Source organism: Pituophis catenifer, unplaced genomic scaffold (assembly GCF_029215685.1).
Source record: "Pituophis catenifer annectens isolate HBS135680 unplaced genomic scaffold, rPitCat1.0.hap2 SCAF_3, whole genome shotgun sequence".
Taxonomy (NCBI): Eukaryota; Metazoa; Chordata; class Lepidosauria; order Squamata; family Colubridae; genus Pituophis; species Pituophis catenifer.
Genome location: NW_027256883.1, coordinates 165,419,482 through 165,446,384, shown reverse-complemented (window position 1 = coordinate 165,446,384; position 26,903 = coordinate 165,419,482). Strand labels below are relative to the sequence as shown.

Genomic DNA, 26,903 nt, shown 5'->3' with positions numbered 1-26,903 from the left:
GCCAGACTCAAATCATCTGGCAAATTTGCCCGTTGCAATTGGCATAAGATTTAATATACCGTTAAATCTTGGTAAATCACAAAACTTTGCTGAGATTGAGGTCAATCTATTTTGTCAAAGGTCAAGAGGATTGTGAGGAAAGGATTTGAGTTTTTTCTGTATCATAACAATGAATCACTTTCCTGTCAAAAGTTATTGTGATTCTCAGTGTTCCCAGACGGCAACTAATTCTCTCTAAGTTATCTGTTCACCTTTATCCTAACTCTGGTGTCTATTCAGAAGGGGAATGGGTTTGCCTGTAAAGCTCATTGGCATCATGTACTGGAGTCCTTATCTCAAGCCATGAGCTGAAGGTTGACAAAATGGCTTTGAGAACAAAAGAAGGAAAAAAGAAAGAAATGGAAAGGCAGGTGGCAGAATTCAGAATGCATCTCGACAAATAAGACTTATTGAACAAGACAAAATCATGCTATGTTTCATGGTTGTGGGGGAAAGAGAAGGTCTTTAATGATTAGCAGAAGGTCATTGGAGCAGAAGGTCATTAGAATGAATTAAAGGTTCATTTCCTGGATCCTGCAATATAGCATTGCTTACTAGAAGGGAGCTGGAGCATGTCTGTCCTGTCCTGTCAAATCTGGTGGGGTAAGCAGAAACAACTCAAGGCAGGTGGCCCCACAGATGACCTGGCCTATGCTTTATAGGATATATATTTTGTAGATGACAAGTAACATTTTGAGCAGCTTCCAAATCCTCTTCAAAAGCAACACTGGGTACTCAAATAAATGACCACAGAATGAGTGATAATACATAGACCTTCTTAATCCAGAAGTGGGTGCAATTGATGCATGAGATGGATTTGTCCTAAGCCTTTCCTAGCTATAGCTGCCTCCTGCTCCTAAAACAGGAGCTATGAGTCCAGGAAGACACCCAAATTGTTCACCAACTCTCTAGAGCAGGGATGTCAAATTCACATCATCATAGCATCACGTGACCTATTGGGACTTTTTTTTCCCCTTTGCTAAACTGGGCACGGGCGTGGCCAGCACATGATGCATCCAGGTCATGGGCCAGGAGTTTGACAACCCTGATCTAGAGGAATGCCCATTCAGAGTTAAAGATGGAAAAATCTTCAGATTTGGAGATCTTTTGCGGGAATAGCGCTCAGTACCAAATGTGCCTCTGTCTACAGAGCATATTCAGGTGGGCTTCTCTAATTATCTAAATGACTAGAAATGTTAATTATAATACAGGTGGTCTTAAATTATCTTCTTTCTCTTAAATAGTTACCGTAAACCCTTTAGAATTTGTTTAGAGCTTTAGATATTACCACCAACAACTTAATCTATACTTTGTAAACCAGTAACAAGTTCTACAGATCTGATACTGGAGCCTTATGAGCCCTGCATGTTGCAACTATTCGTATCCTAATTGTCACACTTTAAGTAATTGCAATTTCCAAGCATTTTTTAATCCCATGTTGTAATGGTATATGGGGATGACCTTGGGAGACAGGAGGACAGGACCAGTGTGAAAAAGTTATTTCAGCCCACAGGAAGAAAGGCCTGGGAAATGTTTCAAAAGAGTCACTCCATAGTTTTCCAGAGAATAAAAGGATATGAGGGAGAAAATACTTTCCATCTGCAAGATTCTGCTAATGAAATCTTACAATAAAGATAGAGCTAGTATTCCTGGTTGGGCTTCTTGTCTATACTACCTGCAGGGCTAAAAGTATAATGCATGTTGCAGTAGTCTAAGACTGATATCACCAAAATATCACTATGCATTGCCAGATCTGACCAGAATGATAATAGCTAGCATACTGGCTGCAATTTGCAAAAGAGTTCTTCACTGTAGCTGCCACCTATAAATCTTCTACTGATGATCAAGCAACTCTCTTAAATCATGGACTAGTTTTGTTTAGTGAGAATGCAAACCCATCCAAAAGAGGATGAACCTCAAATCCCAAGACTAATTTCTGATTGCTCCTCCCACCCATCCCCAAAAAAGTTAGTCTTGAAAGCATTTAATTTTATTAGGTCCCTTTTGTGCAGTTCACTTTGAACTTAAGCAGTGTTCAAGGGCACTGGTTGTCTTGTAGAGCCAGATGTCTTCCCAAATTCTGAATAGCATGTTCCAGTGTTTTCATAATTCACATAGATGGTGTTGAACAACATGGCTGATGCGGTAAAAGCCTGTGGAAGGTCAGTAGTATTGTCAAACAATAATTCCTTGTCATTTTGTGGATAGGAATGAGAAAAGAACTAATAGGGCTACATCGTCTCTGTTCAGTGTCTAGTACTGGCCACCCAAAAATGCAGCTTCAGTAACCACCTAAGAAGATTAAGCAGCAAACTTTCTCCAATAGCTCTAGAAGTCAAGACCTCTGCCCTTATAATTTGTTAAATTCTTATCTTAGAAGACTTGTTGTATTCATTATCAATTCTGCCTCTCTCTCCTCAGAAGATTCTCTTTGATCTTAGCTCCCATAAAGACCTACAAGTCATTTTCCAGCAAATAATGAGCTGTGATTGTAATACTCTCAACAAATACTCCCATCTTTCTGGCTTATTTAAGCAGAATGTATTGTTCTCCAAACTATTTTCCCTTTAACATGCTTTACATATTTGTGGTCATAATTCTACCACTACTTTGTCTCTTTCCTTTTCTAAAAATTATAAAAACTGAAAGCCATCCTCAATTTAACCATGTACGTCGAATATGACAAATTGAACTAATATATATCCTTTGATGATTGGTTACAAGCTCAGAGAAAACAATCTACATAAATAACAAATAAAGGCAGTTGTCCTAACACAGAACATGCAATGTGATGAGGGTGCTAGAAAACCAAATAATTGGAAGACAGTCATTACATGCTTCCCAAGGTCATTTTGGAAACCAGTGATCAAGCAAAGAGCTAAACTGCCAGGCTAGACAATTATTCAAGTCCTTACATTCTGAGTTGCTTGATTTCCTGTTTTCAGAAAGTGTTGCTGTTTTCCTTTAAAGATGAGAAAGAAATTTCATTTTATACCAGTCTTTCTTGCCTCTCTCCTGGACTCTTTTCTTCCCCAATAGACAAAAAAATATATACATGACTGAGAAGCTGAACTGTTTTATCAGTGGTTTGTCATATCACTCAAAAGGAAAAAGGGTTAAATGGAAACAAAGCTGGAAAGCGCTAGTTACTGAAAGGAAAGAGAAGAAAGCTCTTTATCCTATAATTGGATTCATTCCCAGCAGCTTCAGGCTAAGGTGAACCTGAGTGGATGTGACAGGTCATGATCTGTGAATTGCTATCAGGCAACTGACCCAAACCAGATGGGTGTGCACAAACGTGTAGATCAATCCATTAGAGTAGATCAAACAGATTTAAGTGTGTGACAGGGTAGAGGTAAGGCCCAGGTACATTTACAGTTAAGTTGCTTTTGTTGTTGTTTTTCCTGAAGTCAAGATTAACTCTGCCTCAGGTAGCTGTTTCAGCTCAGTGTTCCAAGCCCTCCACTGGCTATAGGAAAGCATAGTTTTGAAGGGTTAATACAGTGGTCCCCAACCCCCGGTCCGCGGACCGGTGCCGGGCCGTGGAGTACCTGGCACCGGGCCGCGCAGCGGCCGGGGGACATGAACGCTGCAGCGCAAAGGCTCCTGGGCCGTGCGCAAAAGCTCCTGGGTCGTGCGCAATGGGCCGTGCGCAAAAGCTCCTGGGCCGTGCCCCCACCCCTGCGCGCGCTCAGCGGGCCGCGGCGATAAAAAGGTTGGGGACCACTGGGTTAATACATAACTAGGGAACTTGTGCCCCATTGGGTTATCGTTTCAGAGAAACAGAATGCCACCAGGTGAGAAGAAGAAAAAACCCAGTGGGAGTGGCAGAAACTTCCAACTTCCTTCTGGCTTTCCCACTGAGTTTAATTGTGAGAAACTGGTGAGGAGCATCAGAAAACTTCCTTCCTTCCTTCCTTCCTTCCTTCCTTCCTTCCTTCCTTCCTTCCTTCCTTCCTACCTTCCTTCCTTCCGTCCTTCCTCGCCCCCCCCCCGTTCCTCCCCCATCCTTCTTCTCTTTCTTCCCTCCCTCCCTTAAATTTCCCCATTTATTTTGCTTGTGGGAAGCTTGGAGGGAAAATGTCAGTGGGGAAGCCAGCAGGAAGTTATACATCCAAAGCCAGCAGGCAGGTAAGTAGCTGCTGCTGGGTGAGAGAGAGAATAAGGGGGTGTGATTGAGGAATAGTATATGGGGGTGCACAAGAGATACATGAGGGTTGGGAAGAAGGTGTCTGGGTGCACCAGAAATTCCAACGGGAGGGGGGGGATACATGGGTTGGTGGTATAAAGTTGGGAAGAATGCCCAAAGATAAAAACAGTAGAAGGATAGCAAGGGTCGGGAAGGGTGTATGGGGGCATGCAAGAGGTGCCACATGGGTTGAGAAAGGTGTACAGGAGGGGCATGGATTGGAGAGGGTGCATGGAGTACACAAGAGGTGCCACATAAATAAGAGAAAACACATGGGGATGGCACAGGTCAGGGGAGCACATGGGGGTGGTATGGTCCAGGAAGTATATATTTATTTATTTTATTTTATTTATTTTATTTTATTTTATTTTATTTCTATATCGCCCTACTCCCGAAGGACTCAGGGCGGTGCACAGCCAAACAATAAAACACATACATACAAAATTTAAAAGTAGAATAAAATCAAATTAAATAATTTTGGCCCCGACAAATTTAAAACCCCAAACTTTTAAAACCAATTTAAAATTGAATGTATAAAATACTAAAAGATATTTAAAAATTAAAAATCTTTTATAAAAGAGGGAGAAAATTAGGCCAGGCCCGCCTGGTGAAATAGTAAGTTCTTTAAAGCGGGTTCCTTCCTTCCTATTCCTCCCTCCCTTTCTTTCTCCTTCCTCCCTTCCCTTCATTTTCCAGCAGGCATGTAAGTGGCTGCTGCTGAGCGGAGGAGGGAGGGAGGAATTTCAGGACTGGCTGGGAAACTCATGACCGCATGACCACAGCAGCAGCACAACAGCGCAGCAACAGTCAGTAGCACTTTCCAAAATTTCGTTTACTTGGCAGCCATGAGTCCTAGGTTTTAAGTACATTCAAATTAGCCCATTTGAGGTACCTTGGTTCAAAAATTATAGCTTTAAGATGCTTTTCGTTCATTCATTTTCATTTATTGGATTTATATACCGCCCTACTCCCGAAGGACTCAGGGCGGTGAACAGCCACAGAATAAAACACATAAAGACAAAATTTAAAAACAGAAAGCTTAAAGCTTAAAGCTTTATCACCCAGTTACAAGTCATGGCAATGAAAGTTTTAGTAGAATATGTAAATTGTAAATAGTAAATTGAATTGAGCTGGTGACTTGCACTCACGAAGGAACCCACCCATCTTTATAAAGCAATAAGCTTTCTGTAATTTGCCCCCACACACAAATAGCCGCATCCACACAGAGTAAATCAAAGTGACTTCTGAAAGTTAATCCTTCCATTCATAGCTCAGTAAGAAAACTTCACCCAAGTGCTGCATTTCAGCAAATGGTCACAGAAATATAAGCAGGCATAATGCCCGAGCAGACTTAAGAAATGAGCAGCTATTTTACAGATGGTTGGAAGAAGAAGTAAAGAAGTACCTAGGCAGTTCAGATAGTCCTTTCTCCACCCACCCATTACGTGGTGGGGTTCATGGATTCAATGCGGACCAAAAAAGTCATTTTGCCCAGTGCTTTACAATTCATAAACTTCACAATAGGCTTTATGTGTATTAAGGGAATGGAAAGACTTTGGAAGAATGATTGTTGCCTTTTAGCTTCTATTGTTTAAATACATTGCACTGCTTTCTTGTTTAATATCAGATATATTTTAGTGCAAGCCTACCTAATGTGGTAATTTCTAAACCAATGAACAAATCTAACAACAATTATCACTTAGTATCTGCACTTTTCCAAATATTGCTATGCTTTTTAATAAAAACGTTTACAAAAAGCTGTATATTCACATCAAGGGTACACATAAGGAGAAACAATATGCAAAAATGCATGCTAATTGCAAAGCTATGTATATCAGGCAATGCTGCAACCAAATAATATATCTGAGGATGAAAGTATAAAAAATACGTATGAATTCATATAAGACTTTTTCTTATTCAAAGAAAAAAGATTTCCAAGATTATTTCTTTATTCAAATTCTTTTGAAATAATCCAAATTGGTGACCATTACTACACAGTGATTTCAATATCCCTATTTACTATAGTGTTTCCACCTCTATGCAATTAGATTACCACTTGGGTCTTTTGCATTAAAAACTAACAGACTCTAGAACCTGTAGGAGTAGGCAAAAAAGCCTTAGTGAGTGACATACATTTTCATCCTTCTGTAATGAGTATAGACCCTATCTTTCTACAGACAGGCTCTATACTCATTATACTCTATACTCTGCACTCATATTGAGCAAATGCTTCCACCACTAATTCGATACTTTTTAGGATATGTCAGCCAACATTTTGCCAACAAATGTTCTTGAGCCTTGGTGGCACAGTGGTTAGAGTGCAGTACTGCAGGCTACATCTGCTGACTGCTGGCTGCCTGCAATTTCAGTTCAAATCCCACTAGGTTTAAGGTTGACTCAACCTTCCATCCTTCCAAGTAAAATGAGGACCCAAATTTTTGGGGGCAATATGCTGATTCTGTAAACCACTTAGAAATGGCTGTAAAGCACTGTAAAGCAGTATATAAATCTAAGTACTATTGCTATTGCTATTCCCACTAGCTTTCTTGTCCTAGTACAATATGACCAGGTTCACTGGAAAGAATAGGAGTGTAAATGGCCAAAGTATCTTCCAAGCACAATAGACAAACAGAAGTTAAGCTAACATTGTCATTGCTCCCACAGGCTTAGAGGCTGCTCTAAGAAGATTGGATCAAAATCTGGGACCAGTGGTATTTCATTACTATGAGCTTATTTTTCCAGGTTATCCCACTAGACTTGGAGACTCCCTGCAATCTCCAAAGCCTTCCCTAATTTATTTGTGTGAAATTGCAGTTTTGCAGTATAACCTGCCCCAAGATCAAAGGACACTGGGCAGCCCAGAAGTATAAAAACCAAATAATAAAATCCAAATATACAGTGAATCCTCCTTGGAGACTCACATATATATAACTTCAATGGCATATATAAATAGAGTGGGATCCTAAATGTGAATTAAAATTCTTTAATTTTAACTGAACCATCTACTTCAGTTACTGTAATAAATGTAATGCATATTACACCCATTCTTTCTTCAATGTGTGAACCATTAGTTTAACATAATGAACCAATGCTAAGAACTTCTTCTGCTATGAAATTGAAATGTTCTATAAATGTGTTGTCTTTAAGCTGAACAATCAAACTACCATCTAAAGAATTATCTGTTACAAAACTGACTACCAGTCTGAAAAGTTGTGTTATGATTGCCCTATGAAAGGCCTGTGCCATCTGGAGAATGAGGGTCTTTAATGTCACTTGTATGTCAAAGCTGAAAATTGGCTGTCTCCAGTGATCAAATACCAATAAATATCATTCATGAGTTGAAAATAAATAACAAGATTTAACTGCATTGAGATTTGGGAAACAAAACAGGCATTTGTATATTGAAAGTATTAAGGAAAAATGCATTGATGTTATTCAAAAATCCCCAGTAATTTTACAAAAAATATGAGCAGTTATTTTTTTTTCTATGCTAGACTTATCATACTGGCAGCTAATTTTCTTTAACAAGACAAGGAACATTGCATCTAGGACTTCAAAACCAAGACAAAGTATCAGTTGGCTTCTATAGGACATCAGTGAGAGTAAAGAAGCATTGTCAGAAATACAAAATGCTAGTTTGTTTGTTTTTTAACTTTTAAAGAGCTAATGTTTCAATCTTTGTCAATGGCTCTCAGATATCCTGCATCACTGTCTTGTTGATTTGAATGTACCTGTAATTTATATAGATATAGTAAAATTCTTTCACTGTGCAGTATTTTATACTATTATTGTCAGCTTGATATATTCCTTTAAGATAGGGTGAAGAGAGAAAGGAAATGAAAAGCAAGTTATCCTAGTAAATGTCGCTGTTGAGCAAAAGGCCTCAGTATGGCCCACTAATAAAATAAAAGAGTCCAATAAACTCTAATAAAATAAAAAGACTCTAATAAAAGAGTCCCCAATCTCCAGTCCATGGACCAGCACCAGTCCGTGGCATGACAGTAACCAGGCCTCACAAACAAGTGAAGCCCCATCTGGGGGTTGCAGGCATCATGCGAAATCATACCCTCTCCAGTCTGCAGAAAAATCTCTCTCCATGGAACCAGTCGCTGGTGCCCAAAAGGTTGGGGGTCACTGCACTAATAGATATATACTAATTCTGAACATATTGATGAAGAAACACATCCTAGGAACACCAATGAAAATGCCTGATTCACTCAAAGAGGATTCACCTTTCATAAAGTTGAGCCATCAGTAGCAAGTTGTAGGTTTATCTTCATTCCAATAAATTGCTAATTTACTTATCAACTTGTATACCACCTCAGTCATAAAGTGACTCTAGTTGCTTCCAGAAACGTAGATGGATGCTATTCTCATCCCCTGTGGACATGATTGTAATGAGGAGAAAACAATCAGTCTCAGTGAAGAAATCTGCCTAGCAAAAGCACAAAAGAGATGCACTAAGCTAGTACGAGATTATTGACTTGCAAAAATAGCTTGCATTTGAACAGGCCTTATGTCTTCTTCATGGTACAGGAGAAGACATCTACTTTAGCAAGATCATTAAGCTGTTTTATGGGGGAGAGGGGAGGAATGATATCAAGACTCTATTGTTTGTCACAGGAGGCTCCCCTTGAAACTGAATTGGCTTTTGTTGAAATAAGTGATAATATTCCCAGATAAGGATTGAACAATAGTCCTGGGATGAAGTTTGAAGCAAAGAAGCAGAAGAAATAACACAGTGCAGCAGGAAAACAATCCCTCCACCAAGTGTTGTTATTCTAATGTTGCTTTCCTTCTCAAAAAAAAGAAAGAAAGAAAGAAAAGAAAAGAAACGAAGTATATAGCATTGTGGTCCAAACCCAGCAGGAGTTAAATCTTACTATTGATTATGTCTCCCATCCCTGCTATGTTCCAATGAATGAACATGAATTACATTTGCACAGAAATTGGGAAAAATGAAAGCAGTCTGCAGGGAAGAATAGAAACACAAGTTAAAGGCTGCACATTTAAAATATTTATAATGTAAATGGACCTGTGTTAAAACCCATTGAATTTCAAATATTTATGTACGCAAGGGGAAAAAATCTAATATTAAGAAAAATGTATTAAAAGTTGCCAAAGGCACTTTTCTTCATTAGCAAAGCTGAACATCGACAGATAAAGCAGTCTGTGCTGTTGTCCAGAATGTATCTATGCATTAGCTGACAGAGTCTGCAAATGTTGCTTGGATTAGAATGTGTCTGGTTTTCAGAAGAGATCAGTTTGTTTCCCAACCATCTGTTTAAAACTAGATGTTCCTCGTGAGATGGGAGAGCTTTCACTCCCCGTACTCTTTCTCATTCAGGATCACCATATAGCTAATCTTCCATCCATCCACATTTATCCACATATAAACATACCCCCATTTCCTTCTCAGGCCCTAAACTCGTTGATCCCTGACCCCTCTACTTTTGATGTTCTCCCAGTGCTCCTTCCATGAAGATTACTTGGCAGCAGGATCTCTTTCCCTTCTTTCCCTGTTGTGTGTTGTTCAAGGAAAAGTACCTCCACTATCTTCATATCCTAACAATGCCTCAGGATTTTTCTGGCTCACTTTTGCTGCACACCCAGCCAACCCAATATAACACAACACTGTATTTAATTTGTACAGTGGTTTTTGGTATCCCTTGTTGAATATTAAACACGTGCACCTGGATCAATGCATTAACTATTTGTGACTTATGAAGCCATGGGTTGCTTCCATATTTGTTCACTAACACTGACATAGAGTTTTCTTTTTAAAATGTAATAAAGAATTACAAGTAACCCTCAATTTATGACAACAATTGGCACAGGAACTTCTGTCATTAAGTGAGGTGGGCGCTAAGTGAGTTGCATCCAATTTTACAATCTGTTATGCTGAGGTCCTTTATGGCCGTTAAATCATGTGATCATTAAGTGAATCCAGCTTCCTGCATTAACTTTGCTTGTTAGAAGCTTAGGTTGTAAATAGTGATCACATGACCCCAGGATGCTGCAACCATCATAAATATAGGCTAGCTGCTAAATGCCAAAATCATGTGACTGTGGAGATGCTGCGACAGTTGTCAGTACGAGGACCAGTCATAAGTCACTTTTTTCAGCAGCCTCATAACGTCACCTTCAACTTGGTCAAAGGTCATAAATTAAGGACTACCTGTAATGCAAGCTAAGTTCTTCAAGCCAATCACTATGTAGCAGAGTTCAGGGGACAGAAAAGGACAGCTATTTTGCCCATCCATGTTTTCATAAGCCAGAGAAGTTCTAGAAACCAGGATGCCAACACTGAAAAGGACCTTTCCCCCTTATTCCAATTATCTTGATGTCAATAGAATCTGCAAAGATGGTCTCAATAGTTAGCTGAACATTACTCATGGCTTGGAAACTACCAAAAACATTTGATACTGACGACATCAGGAGGAAATATTATGAATCACATTGATACAAAAATTTTGTTCCATTAATTCTGGCTTTTTAGCAACTTTTGCGAGCTATGATTTTTCTTTTCCTTTCATGCTACAAATATGTAACTATTGTGCTATTGTAATGAATGGTTCCTCAGTAGATTACATCAGGTAACAAAAGTGCTCATTTTGGCCCAAAATTACATGCTATGGAAACAGCATCTACATAGTGAATTTGTTCTCCGACTTTAATAGTTACAAACATGATTGATCTACTATTTTCTTCTTATTTTAAAAACTGCCCCTGATATGACTGGCAGGCACATTTCAGACACATTTCTCTGGCAGAAAAAGGAGGGGGTAGATGTGAAAGATTTTGTGCTTTCAAAGAATGACCTTTCCTGATAATTAATTTGCTGTTCCCAACACCATCTGCTGTCTCACAACCACATCCATCATAGCTGTAAAAAATTAAAACTCAATTAAAATGAAAACTGGTGTCACAAATTTGTCAGAGGAAGATACAAACTTCTTAGGAGCAAAGCTATTAGGCCCTTCTTGGAGGTTTACAGCTGTGGCCACTTTATAAGATTTGCAATAAACCACAATAAATGCAAAAGGCTCTGGGAAGTGCCTTAACTACCAATACATTTTTAGAGAGTGTATTATGTCAAACATCACATTATTGACTAGGACGAAAGGTGGAAACTGGTCATAAAACCTGGGTGAAATTCCACTGTTGGACCTTTTTGATCTGGGCCATTGTCAGCCATCACAGAAGAAGCAAACAATTTTTACCATACTTGCCTGTCTTATATTCCGCTACCATTTGAGCCACAGCCTCAGAACTAATTTAGAATTTCTCAAGAAAGACACGGCCACCTCAATTTCCCAGCCCATAAACAGAATAGAGAATTTGGAGAGTTTCAAAGGGCCATTTCTAATGTAAAGTTCACCTATTATTTTAAATATATATCCTTCTCAGTATTTCCCTCCCCCCTTTAATCCTAATGCTCTCTCTCTCTCTCTCTCTCTCTCTCTCTCTCTCTCTCTCTCTCTCTCTCTCTCTCTCTCTCTCTCTCTCTCTCTCTCTCTCTCTCTCTCTCGGACTTCCAGGTAAGCAATCCTATACATACAGAGACTATTCCCAGCCTCAGCAGAAAGCTATTGGTGCTGGGTAGTGTCCAGATTCAAAATGCAAAATGCAGCCCCATCCATTTTTAGTGGTAAATTAGGAAGGTTAAACTAGCTTTCCATAATGTCTACAGCTATTTAAAGGAAATGTTTCCTTCATGGTTAGAAGAAAATCATATACATGCTTATACTAATGAAATGAATAAATCATATACTAAAACTTCTAGATTTGGTCTTAAAATTATGAATATAGATTATGAAAAATAATTTGAAGAGCTATAACTAGCCTTTTACACACACTTATCATACCTATATAGGTATAGCATATCGAACAGAAATAGTCAAGAATAAATTAAATGCATACTTGGGCAACATACCGGTAAGTATATTCCTAGTGATATACAGAATTAAATATGTCTATATGGCATATTCTATTTTGGGAAATAATTTGGGACATCATTTATGACAGCAGTAAATATCTGACTTGTAGAATCTCATTGTTCACATAATTACAGTGTGACACCTTATTTATAATACCAAAAACTTGAATAAATGGTGGGATACACTGAAAGCTATAATTTTCTACAATGCATGAAAATTGATAAACATTTAAATGCCTGCTTTAAAAGAAGGCTGTACTATCTTCATGGGATTCTGTATAATTTAAGAGAGAGAAACCTGACATATACAGTAATCTGGAAGTCAAGTTAACTCCTTAACCATGCAACCAGCTAACATAAAATTAAAAGCATTAGTGATAATATTCATGGAAGAGGTTTGTGACATACATCAAGATGTTTAAATTCTAAGGTTATTGGGCATTACAAAGATAAATTGACTACGTTGTCTAAGGCAATGTAAACACAACTCAGAATTTCCATTGGCAGCAATCAATGTGAATTAGAAACTCAGATATTTTACCAATCCCAACTAAACGGGCCAATTTTACATTCCTGTGTATCCAATCACCCCAGATTCCTCAAGGGCTCTACGTGCCAACAAGAACAGTTGTAGATGTCATGAGGTGACATCATATAATCCCTGAGACAGATTATAAAAAAGCTGTGTGATTACAGAGAAGAGATAGGAGAGAACCTCAATTAAGACAAATATCTGCAAAAAAAAGAAGAAGAAGAAGAAGACAAGGCTTTCATTACGTAAGCATTCTACACATTCATTTCTATGCTAGAAAGTTTTTCAGTAAAACAATTGTGTTTGCTATTCTTCTATTTCTCCTTATATGAATATTTTGTAAAATTTGTAGGGCAAAATTTAAACAGTATGCTAAAATTACCATAGATGTAAGTTAAACCACATTTGTTCATCTTATAATAGTCTTGTACATAGACCTGACAAAAGTAAATTTATAAAATCTAATTAATCAGTACTTGATTCTCAAAAATCTCTAAATAGTTGATATGACTCAAAGCCAAAGAAGGAGTGATATTTGCTACGCAGTCTGTTTCTCTTATAGCTTAATTTTGTTTAACGAATAGATGGCTTGGGAGCTATAACCTCCTGCTTTGGTCCTGAATGAGTTGGAAGCTCTTCTCTATTATGTGCCTACTGCTCACTAAGGAAAGAAAGCTCTTCAGTTACTTCCATTACAAATAGCAGATGAGGAAATTTTTGATCTGGATCAGGGTGGGATCAAGAAAACACAACTCTACCAACTATTCTTTGGAGAAATATCAGCCAGTCGGATATTTCTCCAAGCATGAAATCTATGAATATTTAAAGGGCAAATAAAAAGCAAAAATATGAGTGGCAAATACAACACCTTGTTGGGTCTCTCTAGGCTGACCAAATTCTAGAGGCAAAAACTATTGTGAAACAAGACAGAAAGATTTTTCCTGAGCCATTGTGACTCTTTAGTATTGTTTTCCCACTCTTTCTGTCCTAAAGAGCCTCGGTGCTGCAGCGGACTAAGTGCTGTTAAGTGCTAGCACTTAGCTGCCAGCTGCCTGCAATTAGTGCGAGTTCAAATCTCACCAGGCTCAAGGTTGACTCAGTCGTCCATCCTTTCGAGATAGGTAAATTGAGGACCCAGATTGTAGTGCAATAAGACAGCTTTGTATAGAACAACACCGCTTGGTGGGGCCAAAAGCCCTAATAAGCAGGTATATACATAAAAGCATGCAGGCTATTGCTATAATGCATTGTAAGCCGCCCTGAATCTATGGAGAAGGGCGGCATATAAATTGGATAAATAAATAAATAAATAAATAAATAAATAAATAAATAAATAAATAAATAAATAAATAAATAGAAAAGAGAGCAATGAAAGTGGATCCTGCTCCCAAGATAACAATTTAGACTCTTTTGTTTTGGAAGTATTGCTGATTTACAAACAGGAAACACACTGTTTGCTTGGAAGGTATAATCAGAATATTAATGTAGAGAAGTTGGGTCCAGGTAGCCAAGCAATGAAGGGGCATTCAGGGATGTAACCATTCAAACTAAAGGAAACTCGAAGGCTTTTTCTGCCCTAATAGGGAAATCTCAAGAAAAATCCAGAATAAACAAAAGAAGTAAACTGATTTTGAGCCCTGATGAGATGACAAATACAATAATGTATTTGTACAAAGGTAGTTTGCACTGTTCAAAGCAGGAAGCAGGTTGTATTATATAGTTACGAGTATCCCCTTTTCAATCATGGCAAACTAGAAGCCATGATTCTGGTTCACTGAGCTTTATGGTGCAATTGGCTCAAAGCAATATCCAGAAATTCACTTTGAGGCTTTGGGCTCTAGCATCCATTTTCAGACATGTAACAGCTTCTCGTGAAATGGTGTTTATTTTGTTTTATATTTTATTACATTGTAGTATTATTCTTCTACCACATAGAAAGGAAAAGCTTTTGCTTACACTCTGATTCATGAAGCCCTATTTGCAGGCTGTGGGTCAGAGTGGGTGACAGAATTCCTTGTATAATGTTCTTGTTTTTCTAAATGATTGTTGGTCCTTTCTGGACATTTGAGAAGTGTGGTGTCTTTATTGTATTTTAACTGTTTATTTCGTATACTGCCCAGAATCGTAACAGATTGGTGTGCCCTGATAGTAAGTAAAACTGGATATTTTCTAGTTTGCGACACACAGTGAAAACTATGTCAATGAGAACTAGGAGCAGGCAAATATGCTATAGAATAGTAGCAAAAAGTCTTAATGTTGAGTTAAATAATAAATAAACACTTGAATTATCAAGTATTTCTGAAAAGATAAATCAGCCAATTTATTTCACAGATGTTTAGGCTGTATCTTATTTATTATTGTATGCTTTAAAGGCTGATGGGTTAATATCTGCAGGTAGTTCTCAACTACATTTTTTTATAGATGGACACCATAATGGCTAAATTCCAGTCCTTTGATATTTGTGTGGTAGAATCAATTAAAGTGAACAAGAGAGTAAGTATAGGACTTACTCTCTAATTACTCAGGTCTCTAATCAGTATCTAATTACTCAGGTCCAATCTATGCTCTTAAGTAAAATCACTACAATAAATTAAACATAGTTTCTTGCCTTACCTCAACAGAAATATCCTTGGTCTTTGAAAGGTGGGAAAAAATGGTGCTTGGATGCAATACGTAGTGTGGATTTTGAATGCACTGTAAGCCCACATCCAATTATATATATATTGTAAAAATACTGCGTATACAATATATTTAATTCCTTTTCTTCTACCATAACCTAAGTACTAAGAATATTGGTTTCAGAAACTGCACAGCATTATTAGTACATGAAGGCTTGATTGGAATTAAATCTGACCCAAGAGCAGTATCCATATAATGGTGAAAGCACTTTTTAAAAAATTAATTAACTCTCAGGATTAAAGTTTCTAAGTATTTTGACCACACTTCATTAAGTTTGTTCATGAAAGAGCATTTAATAATTAAAACAATTCCTAAAAATGGTTTACATAATCGTTCCTTGCAATGCAGTATTGTTGTCCAGTCATGTTGAAAGTAGTTTATAACAGTCCCTTAAACTGAGGTTCCTATAGAGTGGGTGTGATAAACCATGTTCTTGGTAGTATAACCTATCAAGGTGTATTAAGGAATTAAGAACACTAATGTAAATTGACCAGATGTACAGTATTTTTAGATTTCTTATCACTACAGCTGTCTGGTTTTTTTCATCCCTTTGTCAAAATGTATGGAAGGAAGAAGAGACTTGAAAATATAATAACAATGATACAAAATTCTCAAAAACCAGAATTCTTTTCTCATCAGGGGATAAATTATAAGAAAAAATGAAAAAGACTAATCCATGCTACAAAGTTCTCCATTTAAATACCTAAATATTCTGAAATACAGCTTTAAAACTACAATAAACATTTCATTTTAGCAATGCTGAGTGACGGTTTCAAATGCCTTGAAACTCAGTTATAAATGTGCTTGTTTCTTAGTGACAGCCCAGTGGGTTTGCAAAATCCCTCAGTCTTTATTTCATCAGCGAATAATCTAGTATTAGAAAAGAAAACAGAGCCTCTAATCTCTTGCCCCAACTACAGGCATGGATCAATACACACACACACACACACGGGACAATTTCCACTCCTTCCTTTCTCATCTCCTTGAGTTTTCCAATACCCTGATTTTCAGGTTTGGCACACACTACTTTATTTCTCTGGATTGTGAGAAATTAGGTTTGATTGCCCACCAAGCTACGCATGAACTTTGCTTGAAACAAGTTCCAATTCTGGTCTGGAGGACAAACATAAAATATAAACCAGGTTCACACGACACATTGAACTATAATGTGAATTGGTGTAATATGTCAGCCAAATAACAGTTTGCTGATTTAGATATAATAACAGCCAACCATTTGCCTGGACCTAGAAATAAATGGGGTAAGACTATGTAAATCTAAGGATGGCCCCAATCTTAGAATTACATGTGAATTATGCCATGCTGGAATCATACATCCCACTAAACGTTTGTGTGATTTGATTGATTCTGGAATAACGGGATATGTTAACTCAAACACTGCAGTTTGTAAAGCATGAGCTATAGCTTAATAGTAAAGGTTGATTCAGGCTTCCATCCTTCCGAGGCAGGTAAAATGAGGACCCGGATTGTGGGGGCAATAAGCTGACTTTGTATAAAAAAGAACACCTCTTAGAGGGGGCCAAAAGTCCTACTAAGCAGGTATATACAAAAGTATGAAGGCTATTGCTTAACGCATTGTAAGCCGCCCTGAGTCTCTGGAGAAGGGTGGCATATAAATCGAACCAATAAATAAATAAATAAATAAATAAATAAATAAATAAATAAATAAATAAATAAATAAATAAATAAATAAATAAATAAATGTAACCTAACTCACTCTGTTCTGTTAAGCAACCCAGAAAAAGGTAGGATGACATGAGGACCCAGAAGTAGCCTTCTGTTTAATCTAATCACACTATCAGGTCAGAGGTGGGTTTCAGCAGGTTTTGACCAGTTCTGGAGAACCGTTAGCAGAAATTTTGAATAGTTCGGAGAACCGGTAAATACCACCTCTGACTGGCCCTGCCCCCATCTTTGCTCTGCCTCCCGAGTCCCAGCTGATCAGGAGGAAATGGGGATTTTGCAGTAACATTCCCCTGGATTGGGGAGGGAATGGAGATTTTACAGTATCCTTCTCCTGCCATGCCCACCAAGCCATGCCACGCCCACCAAGCCACACCCACAGCACCAGTAGTAAAAAAATTGAAACCCACCATTGTAATCAGGTGTTCTTTAATTAGAAGATAGACTGCCTTCTATAAAGAGCTACCTGGTTCCCTCTAGTCATCTTTCGAGAATGAACAGATGTAAGAAACAATTGGGTATTTTTGAAAGTGCACTTTAGTTGTTGAACAGCTTAATTTTAAAGTAAATTCTCAATAATTACTTATGAAAATATTGGAATATGGCCGACGTATGAGGCAAACACAGATGTCCCTCAGCAACTTAGAAAAAATACTGGTTTAAAGAAAGTATTTCTTGGAGCTTTTGACTTGGTTTTCAGCTCAGAGAAGACTGTTTTCTAAATACATCTAAAAGGGCTACAATTGCATATCAATAGGGCATTGGTGATTTACAAGCCTAAAAAAGAGATTTTGTATTATTGAGTTTAAATAAGAATTTATCAAAATCATAATTTATATTTTGAACTATTTACAACTTAAAATGCTATTTGTTTAATGTATTTACTGGAACATTTTGTCTTTGATAGTCAAGGTAGTTGGCACTTAACCTCTTACACTCTGGACTACAAATACCAATGCGGGAATAACATGAAAAAGTGTCCTTATAAATAGGTCTTGTTCATCTTTTTTTGAATTCCTATTCTATACTGAAAAGCGAACATATTGTGATTAAAACTCTCAGAATTGCCAGCCAACATGGACTAGTAGTCCTCACATTTTGAAGGTGCCAGACTAGAAAAAGCAGTTGTAAAACAGACATTCACACATACATGCATGCATATGCATACCTACATAATACATATACAGTATGTACATGAACGATAGTGATTGGGAAGAACTGAACTCCTGAGTCTAAAGTAGCACCTAAATCTATTGGCAGAAGTTTTTGCCTCTGAAGATTGGTTTGTGAAAATTCAGTCATTACGCATGCACCATCAAAATGCTAATTGTATTGTTCAAATAAATGTCAATACAGATTAAGTTGTGAAATGGTCATGTTCACTGGGAATAATAGAAATGGAAGTCCACAAATATCTGGAAAGTATGGGTTGAACATACCATTTAGTTTGCATATGCTAAGACATGTTTAACCATGGTGTACTGAAAAAGCCCATTCTTGGCTGGGTTAACAGTACAGCAAGCAAACATGGTTTATGAAAAATAATGGCTGGAATTAAGCACTATGCTAAACCTGAACCAAATAAGGCATGAGGGGTCCTTGGTGCTCTCTGAACTTGCTTGTTTTCTTGCTCAGAGAGCATCAAGGACCCGACATGTCAACCCTGAGCTACAAATATTCTCCTTTATTAGCAAACAAGGCTTTAACATATATTCTAATAATGCAAATAAAACCAAAAATGTTACAAAATGTTACAAGATGCATACTACGTTGTATTTAACTCCAAGAAAAAGTATAAATAAGATGTTAATGACATGCTTTATTAAGAGCATGGCTTGCAGTTTTTATTTTATCTTATTTAATTTTAGGAAAAAAAGAATGATTTAGGGAGTACAAGAGAAGATTTCTCTCGTTTTGTAAAACAGTGGGGAAAGAGTTAAAATTCCCTTTTTCATTTGCTGCAGTAAATCAATTAGAATTCTAAAAGAAAGGGCTGATGTGGCTGCAAGCTATATATACATAGATAATCCTACATTGATCTCATGAATGCCATGGCGCTCCCGTGTAACACCTCTCCTATGTGAGCTGCACTGGCTCCCGTGGTCCTCCGGGTGCGATTCAAGGTGTTGGTGACTACCTTTAGAGCACTCCATAGCTTAGGGCCTGGATATTTACGAGACTGCCTTCTGCCACCGAGAGCCTCCCACTGGCCAGTACGCTCCCACAGAGAGGGGCTCCTCCAGGTGCCATCGGCCAAACAATGTCAACTGGTGGCCCCCAGGGGGAGAACTTTCTCTGTAGGAGCACCTGCCCTCTGGAACGAGCTCCCCCCGGAGATACGGATGATTCTGGATTTACGTACTTTCCGTCGGGCCCTCAAAACTTTTTTATTTCATCAAGCCGGGCTGGCCTAATCCCTCCAATTGTGTAATTTTAATTTGAATTTTTAAATGGTGGATTTTAACTGTCAGGCCAAATTGTTTAATATATTTTTTAATTGTTTTTAAACTTTGTATTTGATGTTTTTTACTTCTGGCTGTTCACCGTCATGAGTCCTTCGGGAGAAGGGCAGTATATAAATTTAAATATTAAATTATATTAAATTAATAACTGGGAACTAGCATCTGGTTCTGACCTGTACACATATTGCATGTCAAGTCTTAAAGTGACTCTTTTGTTCTTGTATAAGAAAGGTTTTGTGAACCCAGCCATTTTAGCTGATAAAACATGGTTTCGGGTTTAGCAAGTTAGATGGACTCACCAAAAGCTATTTTTTCCCCACGGAAACATATAATTAAAGAAAAACTAGTTTAGAAAGATGTGCCAATTGACATGTAAATTGCAGAGAGTCAAAAGGCCTAAAGAAAATATTTTTTGCCAAAATAACCCCCGTGAAACAGTGTAGTGAAGCCATAGAGCTATATTTCATAGTTATCACATTTATGGGAGGTTCTTTCCAGCCAGGAACAAGAAACAATTGCTTAACTTTAACTAAGACAATCATTTCTAGCTAATACACACCCACAGTTGAAAATATTAGACAAATATGGACTCAGAAGTCAAAGAAAGATGCCTGGAAAAATCATAATCTGTGGTGATCAGTGTCATTTTTCCTCATTATTATTAATTTGTTTTAAATTAATTTTTTTAAACTTCAGGATGGTTCCAAAAAATGTGATAACAAGTCTTCTGCTCCTCTACATAACAGCCATGTTGGCTAAAGAGAGTGAAGGGTATCTTGCCTTCTATAGTCGTGAAGATTTCAGAAGAATGCAGGTGAGCCTCTTAAGAAATTAGTCAGTGACCAGAAATTATATGTAGCTGAATGTGGCTGAGTTTTAAATCCAGTTCCAGGGATCTCCAAGAAGATCTGAACAATAAAACCATCCTTTTTCTATCCATAACTTCAAAGATCAATAGCTAGTCAGTTTAGCCAATACTGAGCTAAATGGACCAATGTCTGACTTGGAGTAGTAGGATATCTTCTTATATTCTAGTGATTGGATTTCCTTCTACTTCTTCTAATCCTATCTGTTCACCATTTTACTGCATTATTTTGTCCTTCTCTAGCAATATTTTACTATCATTTTATTCTCTAATCATTGGAAACCAGCTAGAATCTAGAATCAGAATTTGGCTTTGAGGTTAATAATTTAGATTTGCTTCCTGCCTTCAAATTTCACTGAAGTAGAACAATTGTCTATTTCTTAAAGAGTTATGATTATTCGGGTCTTGGCATTGTTGGGTTCAGTCTCTGAGGCAGTTGTCACACCATCCAAATGAACCCATGTGCATTACCAAATTAATTCAAAGGAGACAAGATAACAAGAATTTCTTTAAGCAGAAATTGCTGGAAAATTGAGCAGACCACTGTCTATATTCTCTGAGAAAAGCTTAATTTACTTTCTCAGAAAATGCCTATTAAGATATATAAAAAATCATGTATGATATATGCGTAATGCCATAATGAAAGCAGGGCACAGAAACCACAGGCCTTATTCAATCTTCCAAAACCTGGAAAGTTACCTTCACAACATCTTCAAAAGATGCAAGTGAATTTTGTTTGTGACAGAAGGAGAAAAGTATAGTTGGTCCGTATAAATGTATTATTTATACATGCATTTTCTTCATGGATCAATATGCTATGAGTGTTTTTTCAACATATTAATAGCATTACATCAATCTAATTAACCTATGTCCTGTCTAATTAATCACTTTCACATCCTGGCTTTCTCCATTGTTTGGTGTGTGGCACACTAACAAAATACCCAATAACCAACACTGGCCACCGCATGAAAAAGGTTCCTTACACTAGTCAAAACATATTCTATAGAAGCTCAGCAGTCAGCTAATGTATAAGAAAAGATCTTAAAGCCCAAGAATTAGCTGTAAGTTGCAGCTAGTCCCACCACAACATAATGATTATGAGAACTAAAGCACTTCCAGTGTTTTAGCTCTTATCGATTCAATAGATTAGAGTACGCCAAAGAATCTGCAGCACAGGAATATCTGACTTATAGCATTTATCAACTTTGTGCCTCCCCCAAATGTACTACATGTTACTTTTGGTCAGATCAACTGGAATTACGGGTTGATGCCTAACTTACCTGTACAACATCAAATTGCACAAGTTGATCTAATTTGTAGAACATGAAATAAAATTGAGCATATGATTTGATGCAATGATGAAGAGATTCTGGTATGCCTGTGGGTCATATTCTTCAGTAAGTAAACCAGGACTCTGAATCTAAAAATAATTTTTAAACACATGCTGTTAAGGGAACTGTCTATTGACAACTGTATCACCTATGTATCTGTCATTATCTGCCCAAAAGCTGGCCTACTTGATTATTGTATCCTTCCATACATCTCCAGGAGAAAGAAAAGAATCAAGCACAGAAGAAATCGCTTGACACAAGAGATTTTGTTGAATTTGCAGAAGATGAAGGGCAAGTAATTAAGGTACACTATTCTTTGGATTATGGCAATTAAGCAGGTAGATATAGCAAGACAGCTTTTCTGAAATATCAGTTAGTGTATCAGGGGGCTTACATACAGGGAAACCTAATGCAAGCCAAATTTATTGAAATATTCTTAGAGTGAGACATTTGCAAGCAGGATCTGCTTTATTCTTTTTTGCACAACTTGATATCCTGTAGGTTTCCAAAAACACTTTAGCTGATAAAAGTTCCCTTGCAGTACAAATACTATTATTATTATAAACTATTCTAGTCTTGAAAATGAGATATACTGGAGTTGATTGAAAGAAAGATTATCATAAATCACTAGTCAAATATGAATGTTCATTTCTTTTCTTTTGAGCTCACATGAAGTTCAGTTCATTTGACTCAGATGTTATCATTGATGAGTTCAAGTAAAGACAGAAAAGTCTACTTCCTCCATTAATCAGAGAGAAAGGGGAAAGTCTACTTGTTCATTTAAACGTAATACTGAATTATTCAGTTAATAACCTGGCAACAATATGGACAAATACTCCCATCTTGAACAATCCTTAGATCTTCCAGTGACATTCTTTGGTTCTGTCTATCCACTGTTTTCTACCTTTTGTCTTACCAACCATTGTAGTTTTCTTCTAGTCCATCATCTTTTAAATCCTATGTTCCAAGTATGAGACTTGCTGATCTTAGAGGAGCAACTAGTCTTTATCTGGCCAGGAATATGTGTTTGTTACACTTCTTGTTCATTTTATTGTCTCCAAAGTCATCATTTGAAGATGCTTCTCTTCTAAATCATAATATCAACCATTCTAATCTTGTAGTCATGGGAACATCTTCATCCTTCATATTCTTGTCTAACATTGTGATTGCTTTCCCCTAAGATTAACAGTTTCTGTTTTAACTATTCTTCAGCCCAAGAAAACTATTTACCAGACACATATCCTTAATGAGAGGAAAATTCCAGCCTAACTTGAAAGAACTTATCTAGACAGGATAATAGAAATGCAGAGAATATAAACATCCACCCATCTTAAAAGCACAAGAGGATAGTGAATGAATACAAAAAAAACCCCCAAAACTTCTCTTTCTGGAGTCAGAGTGCTAAAGAATTAAAGGAATTAAAGTATGACTGGATATAAATACTGCATTTTCTCTTTCACCTGCTCAGAGATTATCAGATGTCTGTGACTTGCATATCTTATATAAAATATATTAATTTCTAGCAAACAGCCCTTGCCTCTATATTGTCAACCCTACTTTCATTGACATTGCTACCTTCACTGTCAACTGTGAATGCACCAAATGTTGGTTGACTTTACTACTGTCTTCTTAATATTTAATATCAACCCAGAATATTTCCATTTTTCCTTCCATCTTAAATTCTGTCAAATTTCTCTACTGTCAGCTAGAATGCCAGTTTGGTGTATTAGTTAAGGCACCAGGCTAGCAACTGGAGAGTTTTTGTCTCGCCTTAGGCATGAAGCCAGCTGTTGTGACCTTGTATCAGTCACATTCTCTAAGCCCTAGGAAGCAGGCAATGGCAAACCACTTCTGAAATTTGGCCAAGAAAAATGCAGGGACCTGTCCAGACAGTTTCCAGGAGTCAAAGCTTACTTAAAGGTGAATCTGGGCGTGCACATGCACAAACACACATTTTCAGTTAAAAAATGTATGTCATTTCAAATATTTCATTTGACCTTTGATTTTAATGCCAGTTGTCTCATTCAGCTGAACATTTTATAATATATTTGCTATATATATATACCTTCTTGCCTTATTCCATTACTGTGAAACATTCTGTCTTCAAACTCAGTTTTTACAGTAGCTTCTGGTTCATTCTAAATATTTTTCATATGAATAATCCTGTGTTCTGGCACACCCCTTAGCCATTCCTTATTCTGCAGTGTATCATGAACTGTTCAATACAATGCCTCACTCTATTCAAAAAAAAAAAAGCAAAGGTAAAGTCAATTAAATCCCCTTGCTTTCTCCAGTACCCCTCTTATGAATAATAATTTCCTCGTATCCCTCTGCCTTTTCTAAAATCTGCTTGTTTATGTGGGGTTTATCTCTCCCTGTCTGATTATTTGTACAATCTTAAGCAAAACATTGCTTGCGAGATAAAGTAGCCAATGGTTTGCTAATTTGCACATTCTGTTGTATCTCCATTATTCAGTATGGGTATGTACATCATTCTTTCACAATCTTTAGGCCACACGATCTTGTTTCATACTAAGCATTAAACAACCAAGTTCTTAATTCATCTATAGCGGGTGTTTTCCCATTTGACAGGTGATCTATTGCCTCTTGTGCTTCAGTTTCTAATACAACAGGCACAGAAATAGATTCTGTGTCTTTTACTGTTTCTATGACACTCTATTCTGTTTATAAAGGGTTTCTGTACTGACTTTCCACTTTCCTTTAATCTCATTTATCTGTACTGGATCATTTACCTGATTATTCTTAAATAGCTAATTTGCCTTAGACTGTCCTTTTCTGACTTTCCTCTATCAGTTAACATTCTTTTTTTTGGGGGGGGGGGATTGAAATTTGAAGACAAATGAAAGAAAGTAGATGTAAACTCTAGAAATACCGCACTCAAAAACCAAGTCAGCAGTCATAGAATTCCAATCCCTGTGCCCTGAGAAGTAACCAGGTTTAATGAACATTTTGCAGGCCAGGAAAAAGGGGCCATTTTGATGTTAGTAGGCAAGCTATTCCAAAGTGCAGCAGCTGCAACAAGAAAGGCATTTTTTCAAGGTCCCAGCAGATTACAATTCATGAGAAAAGGGCCTCAATGCATCAAGCCTGGCCATCTTAATCTTATTGAGCATGCAGATGTTACTGAGAGAAGGAGGTCCACAGATATCCAGGCACTGAACCATGAAGGGACAACCAACACCCTGGACTGCACCCAGAAGCTGCAACTTCATTGCAGCTCTTGAATAGAGGTGTTACATAGGCACATCAAGGTATACACATCACTATTCAAGCCATATCATTTCAGATTAATGTATCCTTGCTCTCTTATTTAAATAATGAGAACAAGGAAAAGTAAATGCAATGTGAATTTAAGCTTGGCATACAAATTCTTCTCTTCCACCCACCAATATGCTGATTATCTGTAACTATTGCCTTCAACTGACAACTTGTGCATCTTTTCCTATTTTTTGTGCTTTAGATGAATAAGTGATGCACTTTGAATTTGCTCTATATTTTTGTGCCACTAGACTATCTAGCATGCATTACGTTTACATATATCACACCATTTCCAGCAATATGAAGGAAGATATAGAACATTTGTAACAATGTTGAAAAAGTAATTCAGGTGCCTTCATTTCAATTTTGTACCCATTATTTCCTCCTCCCCATTTCATCTGTATAATGCCAGCAACACTATTCTGAAAATGTAGATACTATCTACCGTTCACTGTTAGTAAGTCCCAGCAGATAACATCCAAAGAGTGCAATTATGCAATTATGAAAATTAATCTTGTCTCACTCTCTCAAAAGACTGCATACAAACCACAAGAGCCCTTTAAAATGTCCCAATCCATCCCAAAATTATTACATCTCTCATGATTCTCTTTAATCCTTCTGCGTTACTTATTAAAAATGTTCAAAAACCATGAAAGAAAGCAACAGGAGCAAATACTTTCGTTTTATTTGCATTGGGAGTTTTTACATTTTCAGGAGAGATTTTTCCATGCCACCTGAGGGACTCCATATTTCTTGTGTATAGCTAATGTTCTTGCTATTCCAGATGTTTGAATCAACCACAATCCAGTAATTCAACAGTCACTGCTATGCATGCTTCATTGTGAACTGGACTATGGCCTAAAGGACTCCAAAAAGGGATAAACTATCAAAACCTGTAAGAAAAAAAACACTGAAACTGAGTTTCACAATCACCCTTTGAGAAAAGCAAGTTAACCCTATTTCACAGGTCACATCATCAAGCTAAAATCTGAATTGAGAAACCCCTTTACCAATAATATTCATCAATAATAAATTCCCATTTATGGGAATTTTATCTAGTATACATGAGTGGTTAAAATGTTGGCTTGCCTTATATGTTAACCAACTTCTCCATCATAGATGATTGCTCCAGTAGAAATTGGAATACATCTGAACTCCAAACAGCTGGAAAAATACCAAGATGTCTTGAAAGAGCTCCTGACAGAGTTGTTGTCGGATACTAAGAATGGCACTACAGAAATCTTAAAATTGGCTTTTCTCTTTCCTTGGAAGTTATCTAAGTCCTGAGATTTCAGAAATACCTTTTGCCTTGTGTTGCATTTTGACAAGGTACTGTGTAGATTTTGTGTTTTTCTTTTTAAGAGAAAACTTCCCTACCCGAAAAATAGTACTGTACATCACTAGAAAATATATTGAAGTTTGCATTAGCATAAAAAGTAGAAACAGTGTAGATCTATATCAGTAACAGAAAGGCCCTGTGCTTTGGAAGATTTTCAGCTATTAGAAATCATATGTCTGATGAAAGATGATTGTACTGTTGGTTTTCATCTTCTGTACTCCATTTCTAGGTAATTTTAGGCAACTTTCACTAAAGTTATAAGAAAATTTAAAACCTGTGATTACAATGCATTATGACATTATGAGTAGATATTGCATTTTCTCACTGAAATTGTTACCAAATTTAGAAGTTAAGTGAACTCTAAGCTTGCATCTTACTGTAAATTGCGTATACATTTGATGAAGAAATACAATAAAATATGATTATTTTTCAATTCCTGTACATTGGCATAAACATGATCATTTGAAAAGCCAGTATACTAGAATCCAAACGTAGGAAATTGTGTAAAACCAGAAATCAGGAAATACTAGGAAATATCAGGACAATTA

The 26,903-nt window shown here is 37.1% G+C and overlaps 1 protein-coding gene across 1 annotated transcript; it reads left to right on the top strand.

Moving 5' to 3' along the window:
* Positions 1-20,238: 20,238 nt before the first annotated feature.
* MLN (motilin) lies at positions 20,239-26,303 on the top strand. The gene is made up of 3 exons (XM_070939706.1): positions 20,239-20,355; positions 21,955-22,041; positions 26,136-26,303. The coding sequence occupies exons 1-3, from the start codon at positions 20,239-20,241 to the stop codon at positions 26,301-26,303; spliced, it is 372 nt and encodes a 123-aa protein (XP_070795807.1).
* Positions 26,304-26,903: the final 600 nt, after the last annotated feature.

Excerpts from the sequence above, each read along its gene's own strand:
- MLN (XM_070939706.1), top strand. The coding sequence starts at position 20,239 with ATGGTTCCAAAAAATGTGATAACAAGTCTTCTGCTCCTCTACATAACA. Across the intron at positions 20,356-21,954 it reads AAGATTTCAGAAGAATGCAG|GAGAAAGAAAAGAATCAAGC; the intron begins GTGAGCCTCTTA and ends ATACATCTCCAG. Across the intron at positions 22,042-26,135 it reads ATGAAGGGCAAGTAATTAAG|ATGATTGCTCCAGTAGAAAT; the intron begins GTACACTATTCT and ends TCTCCATCATAG.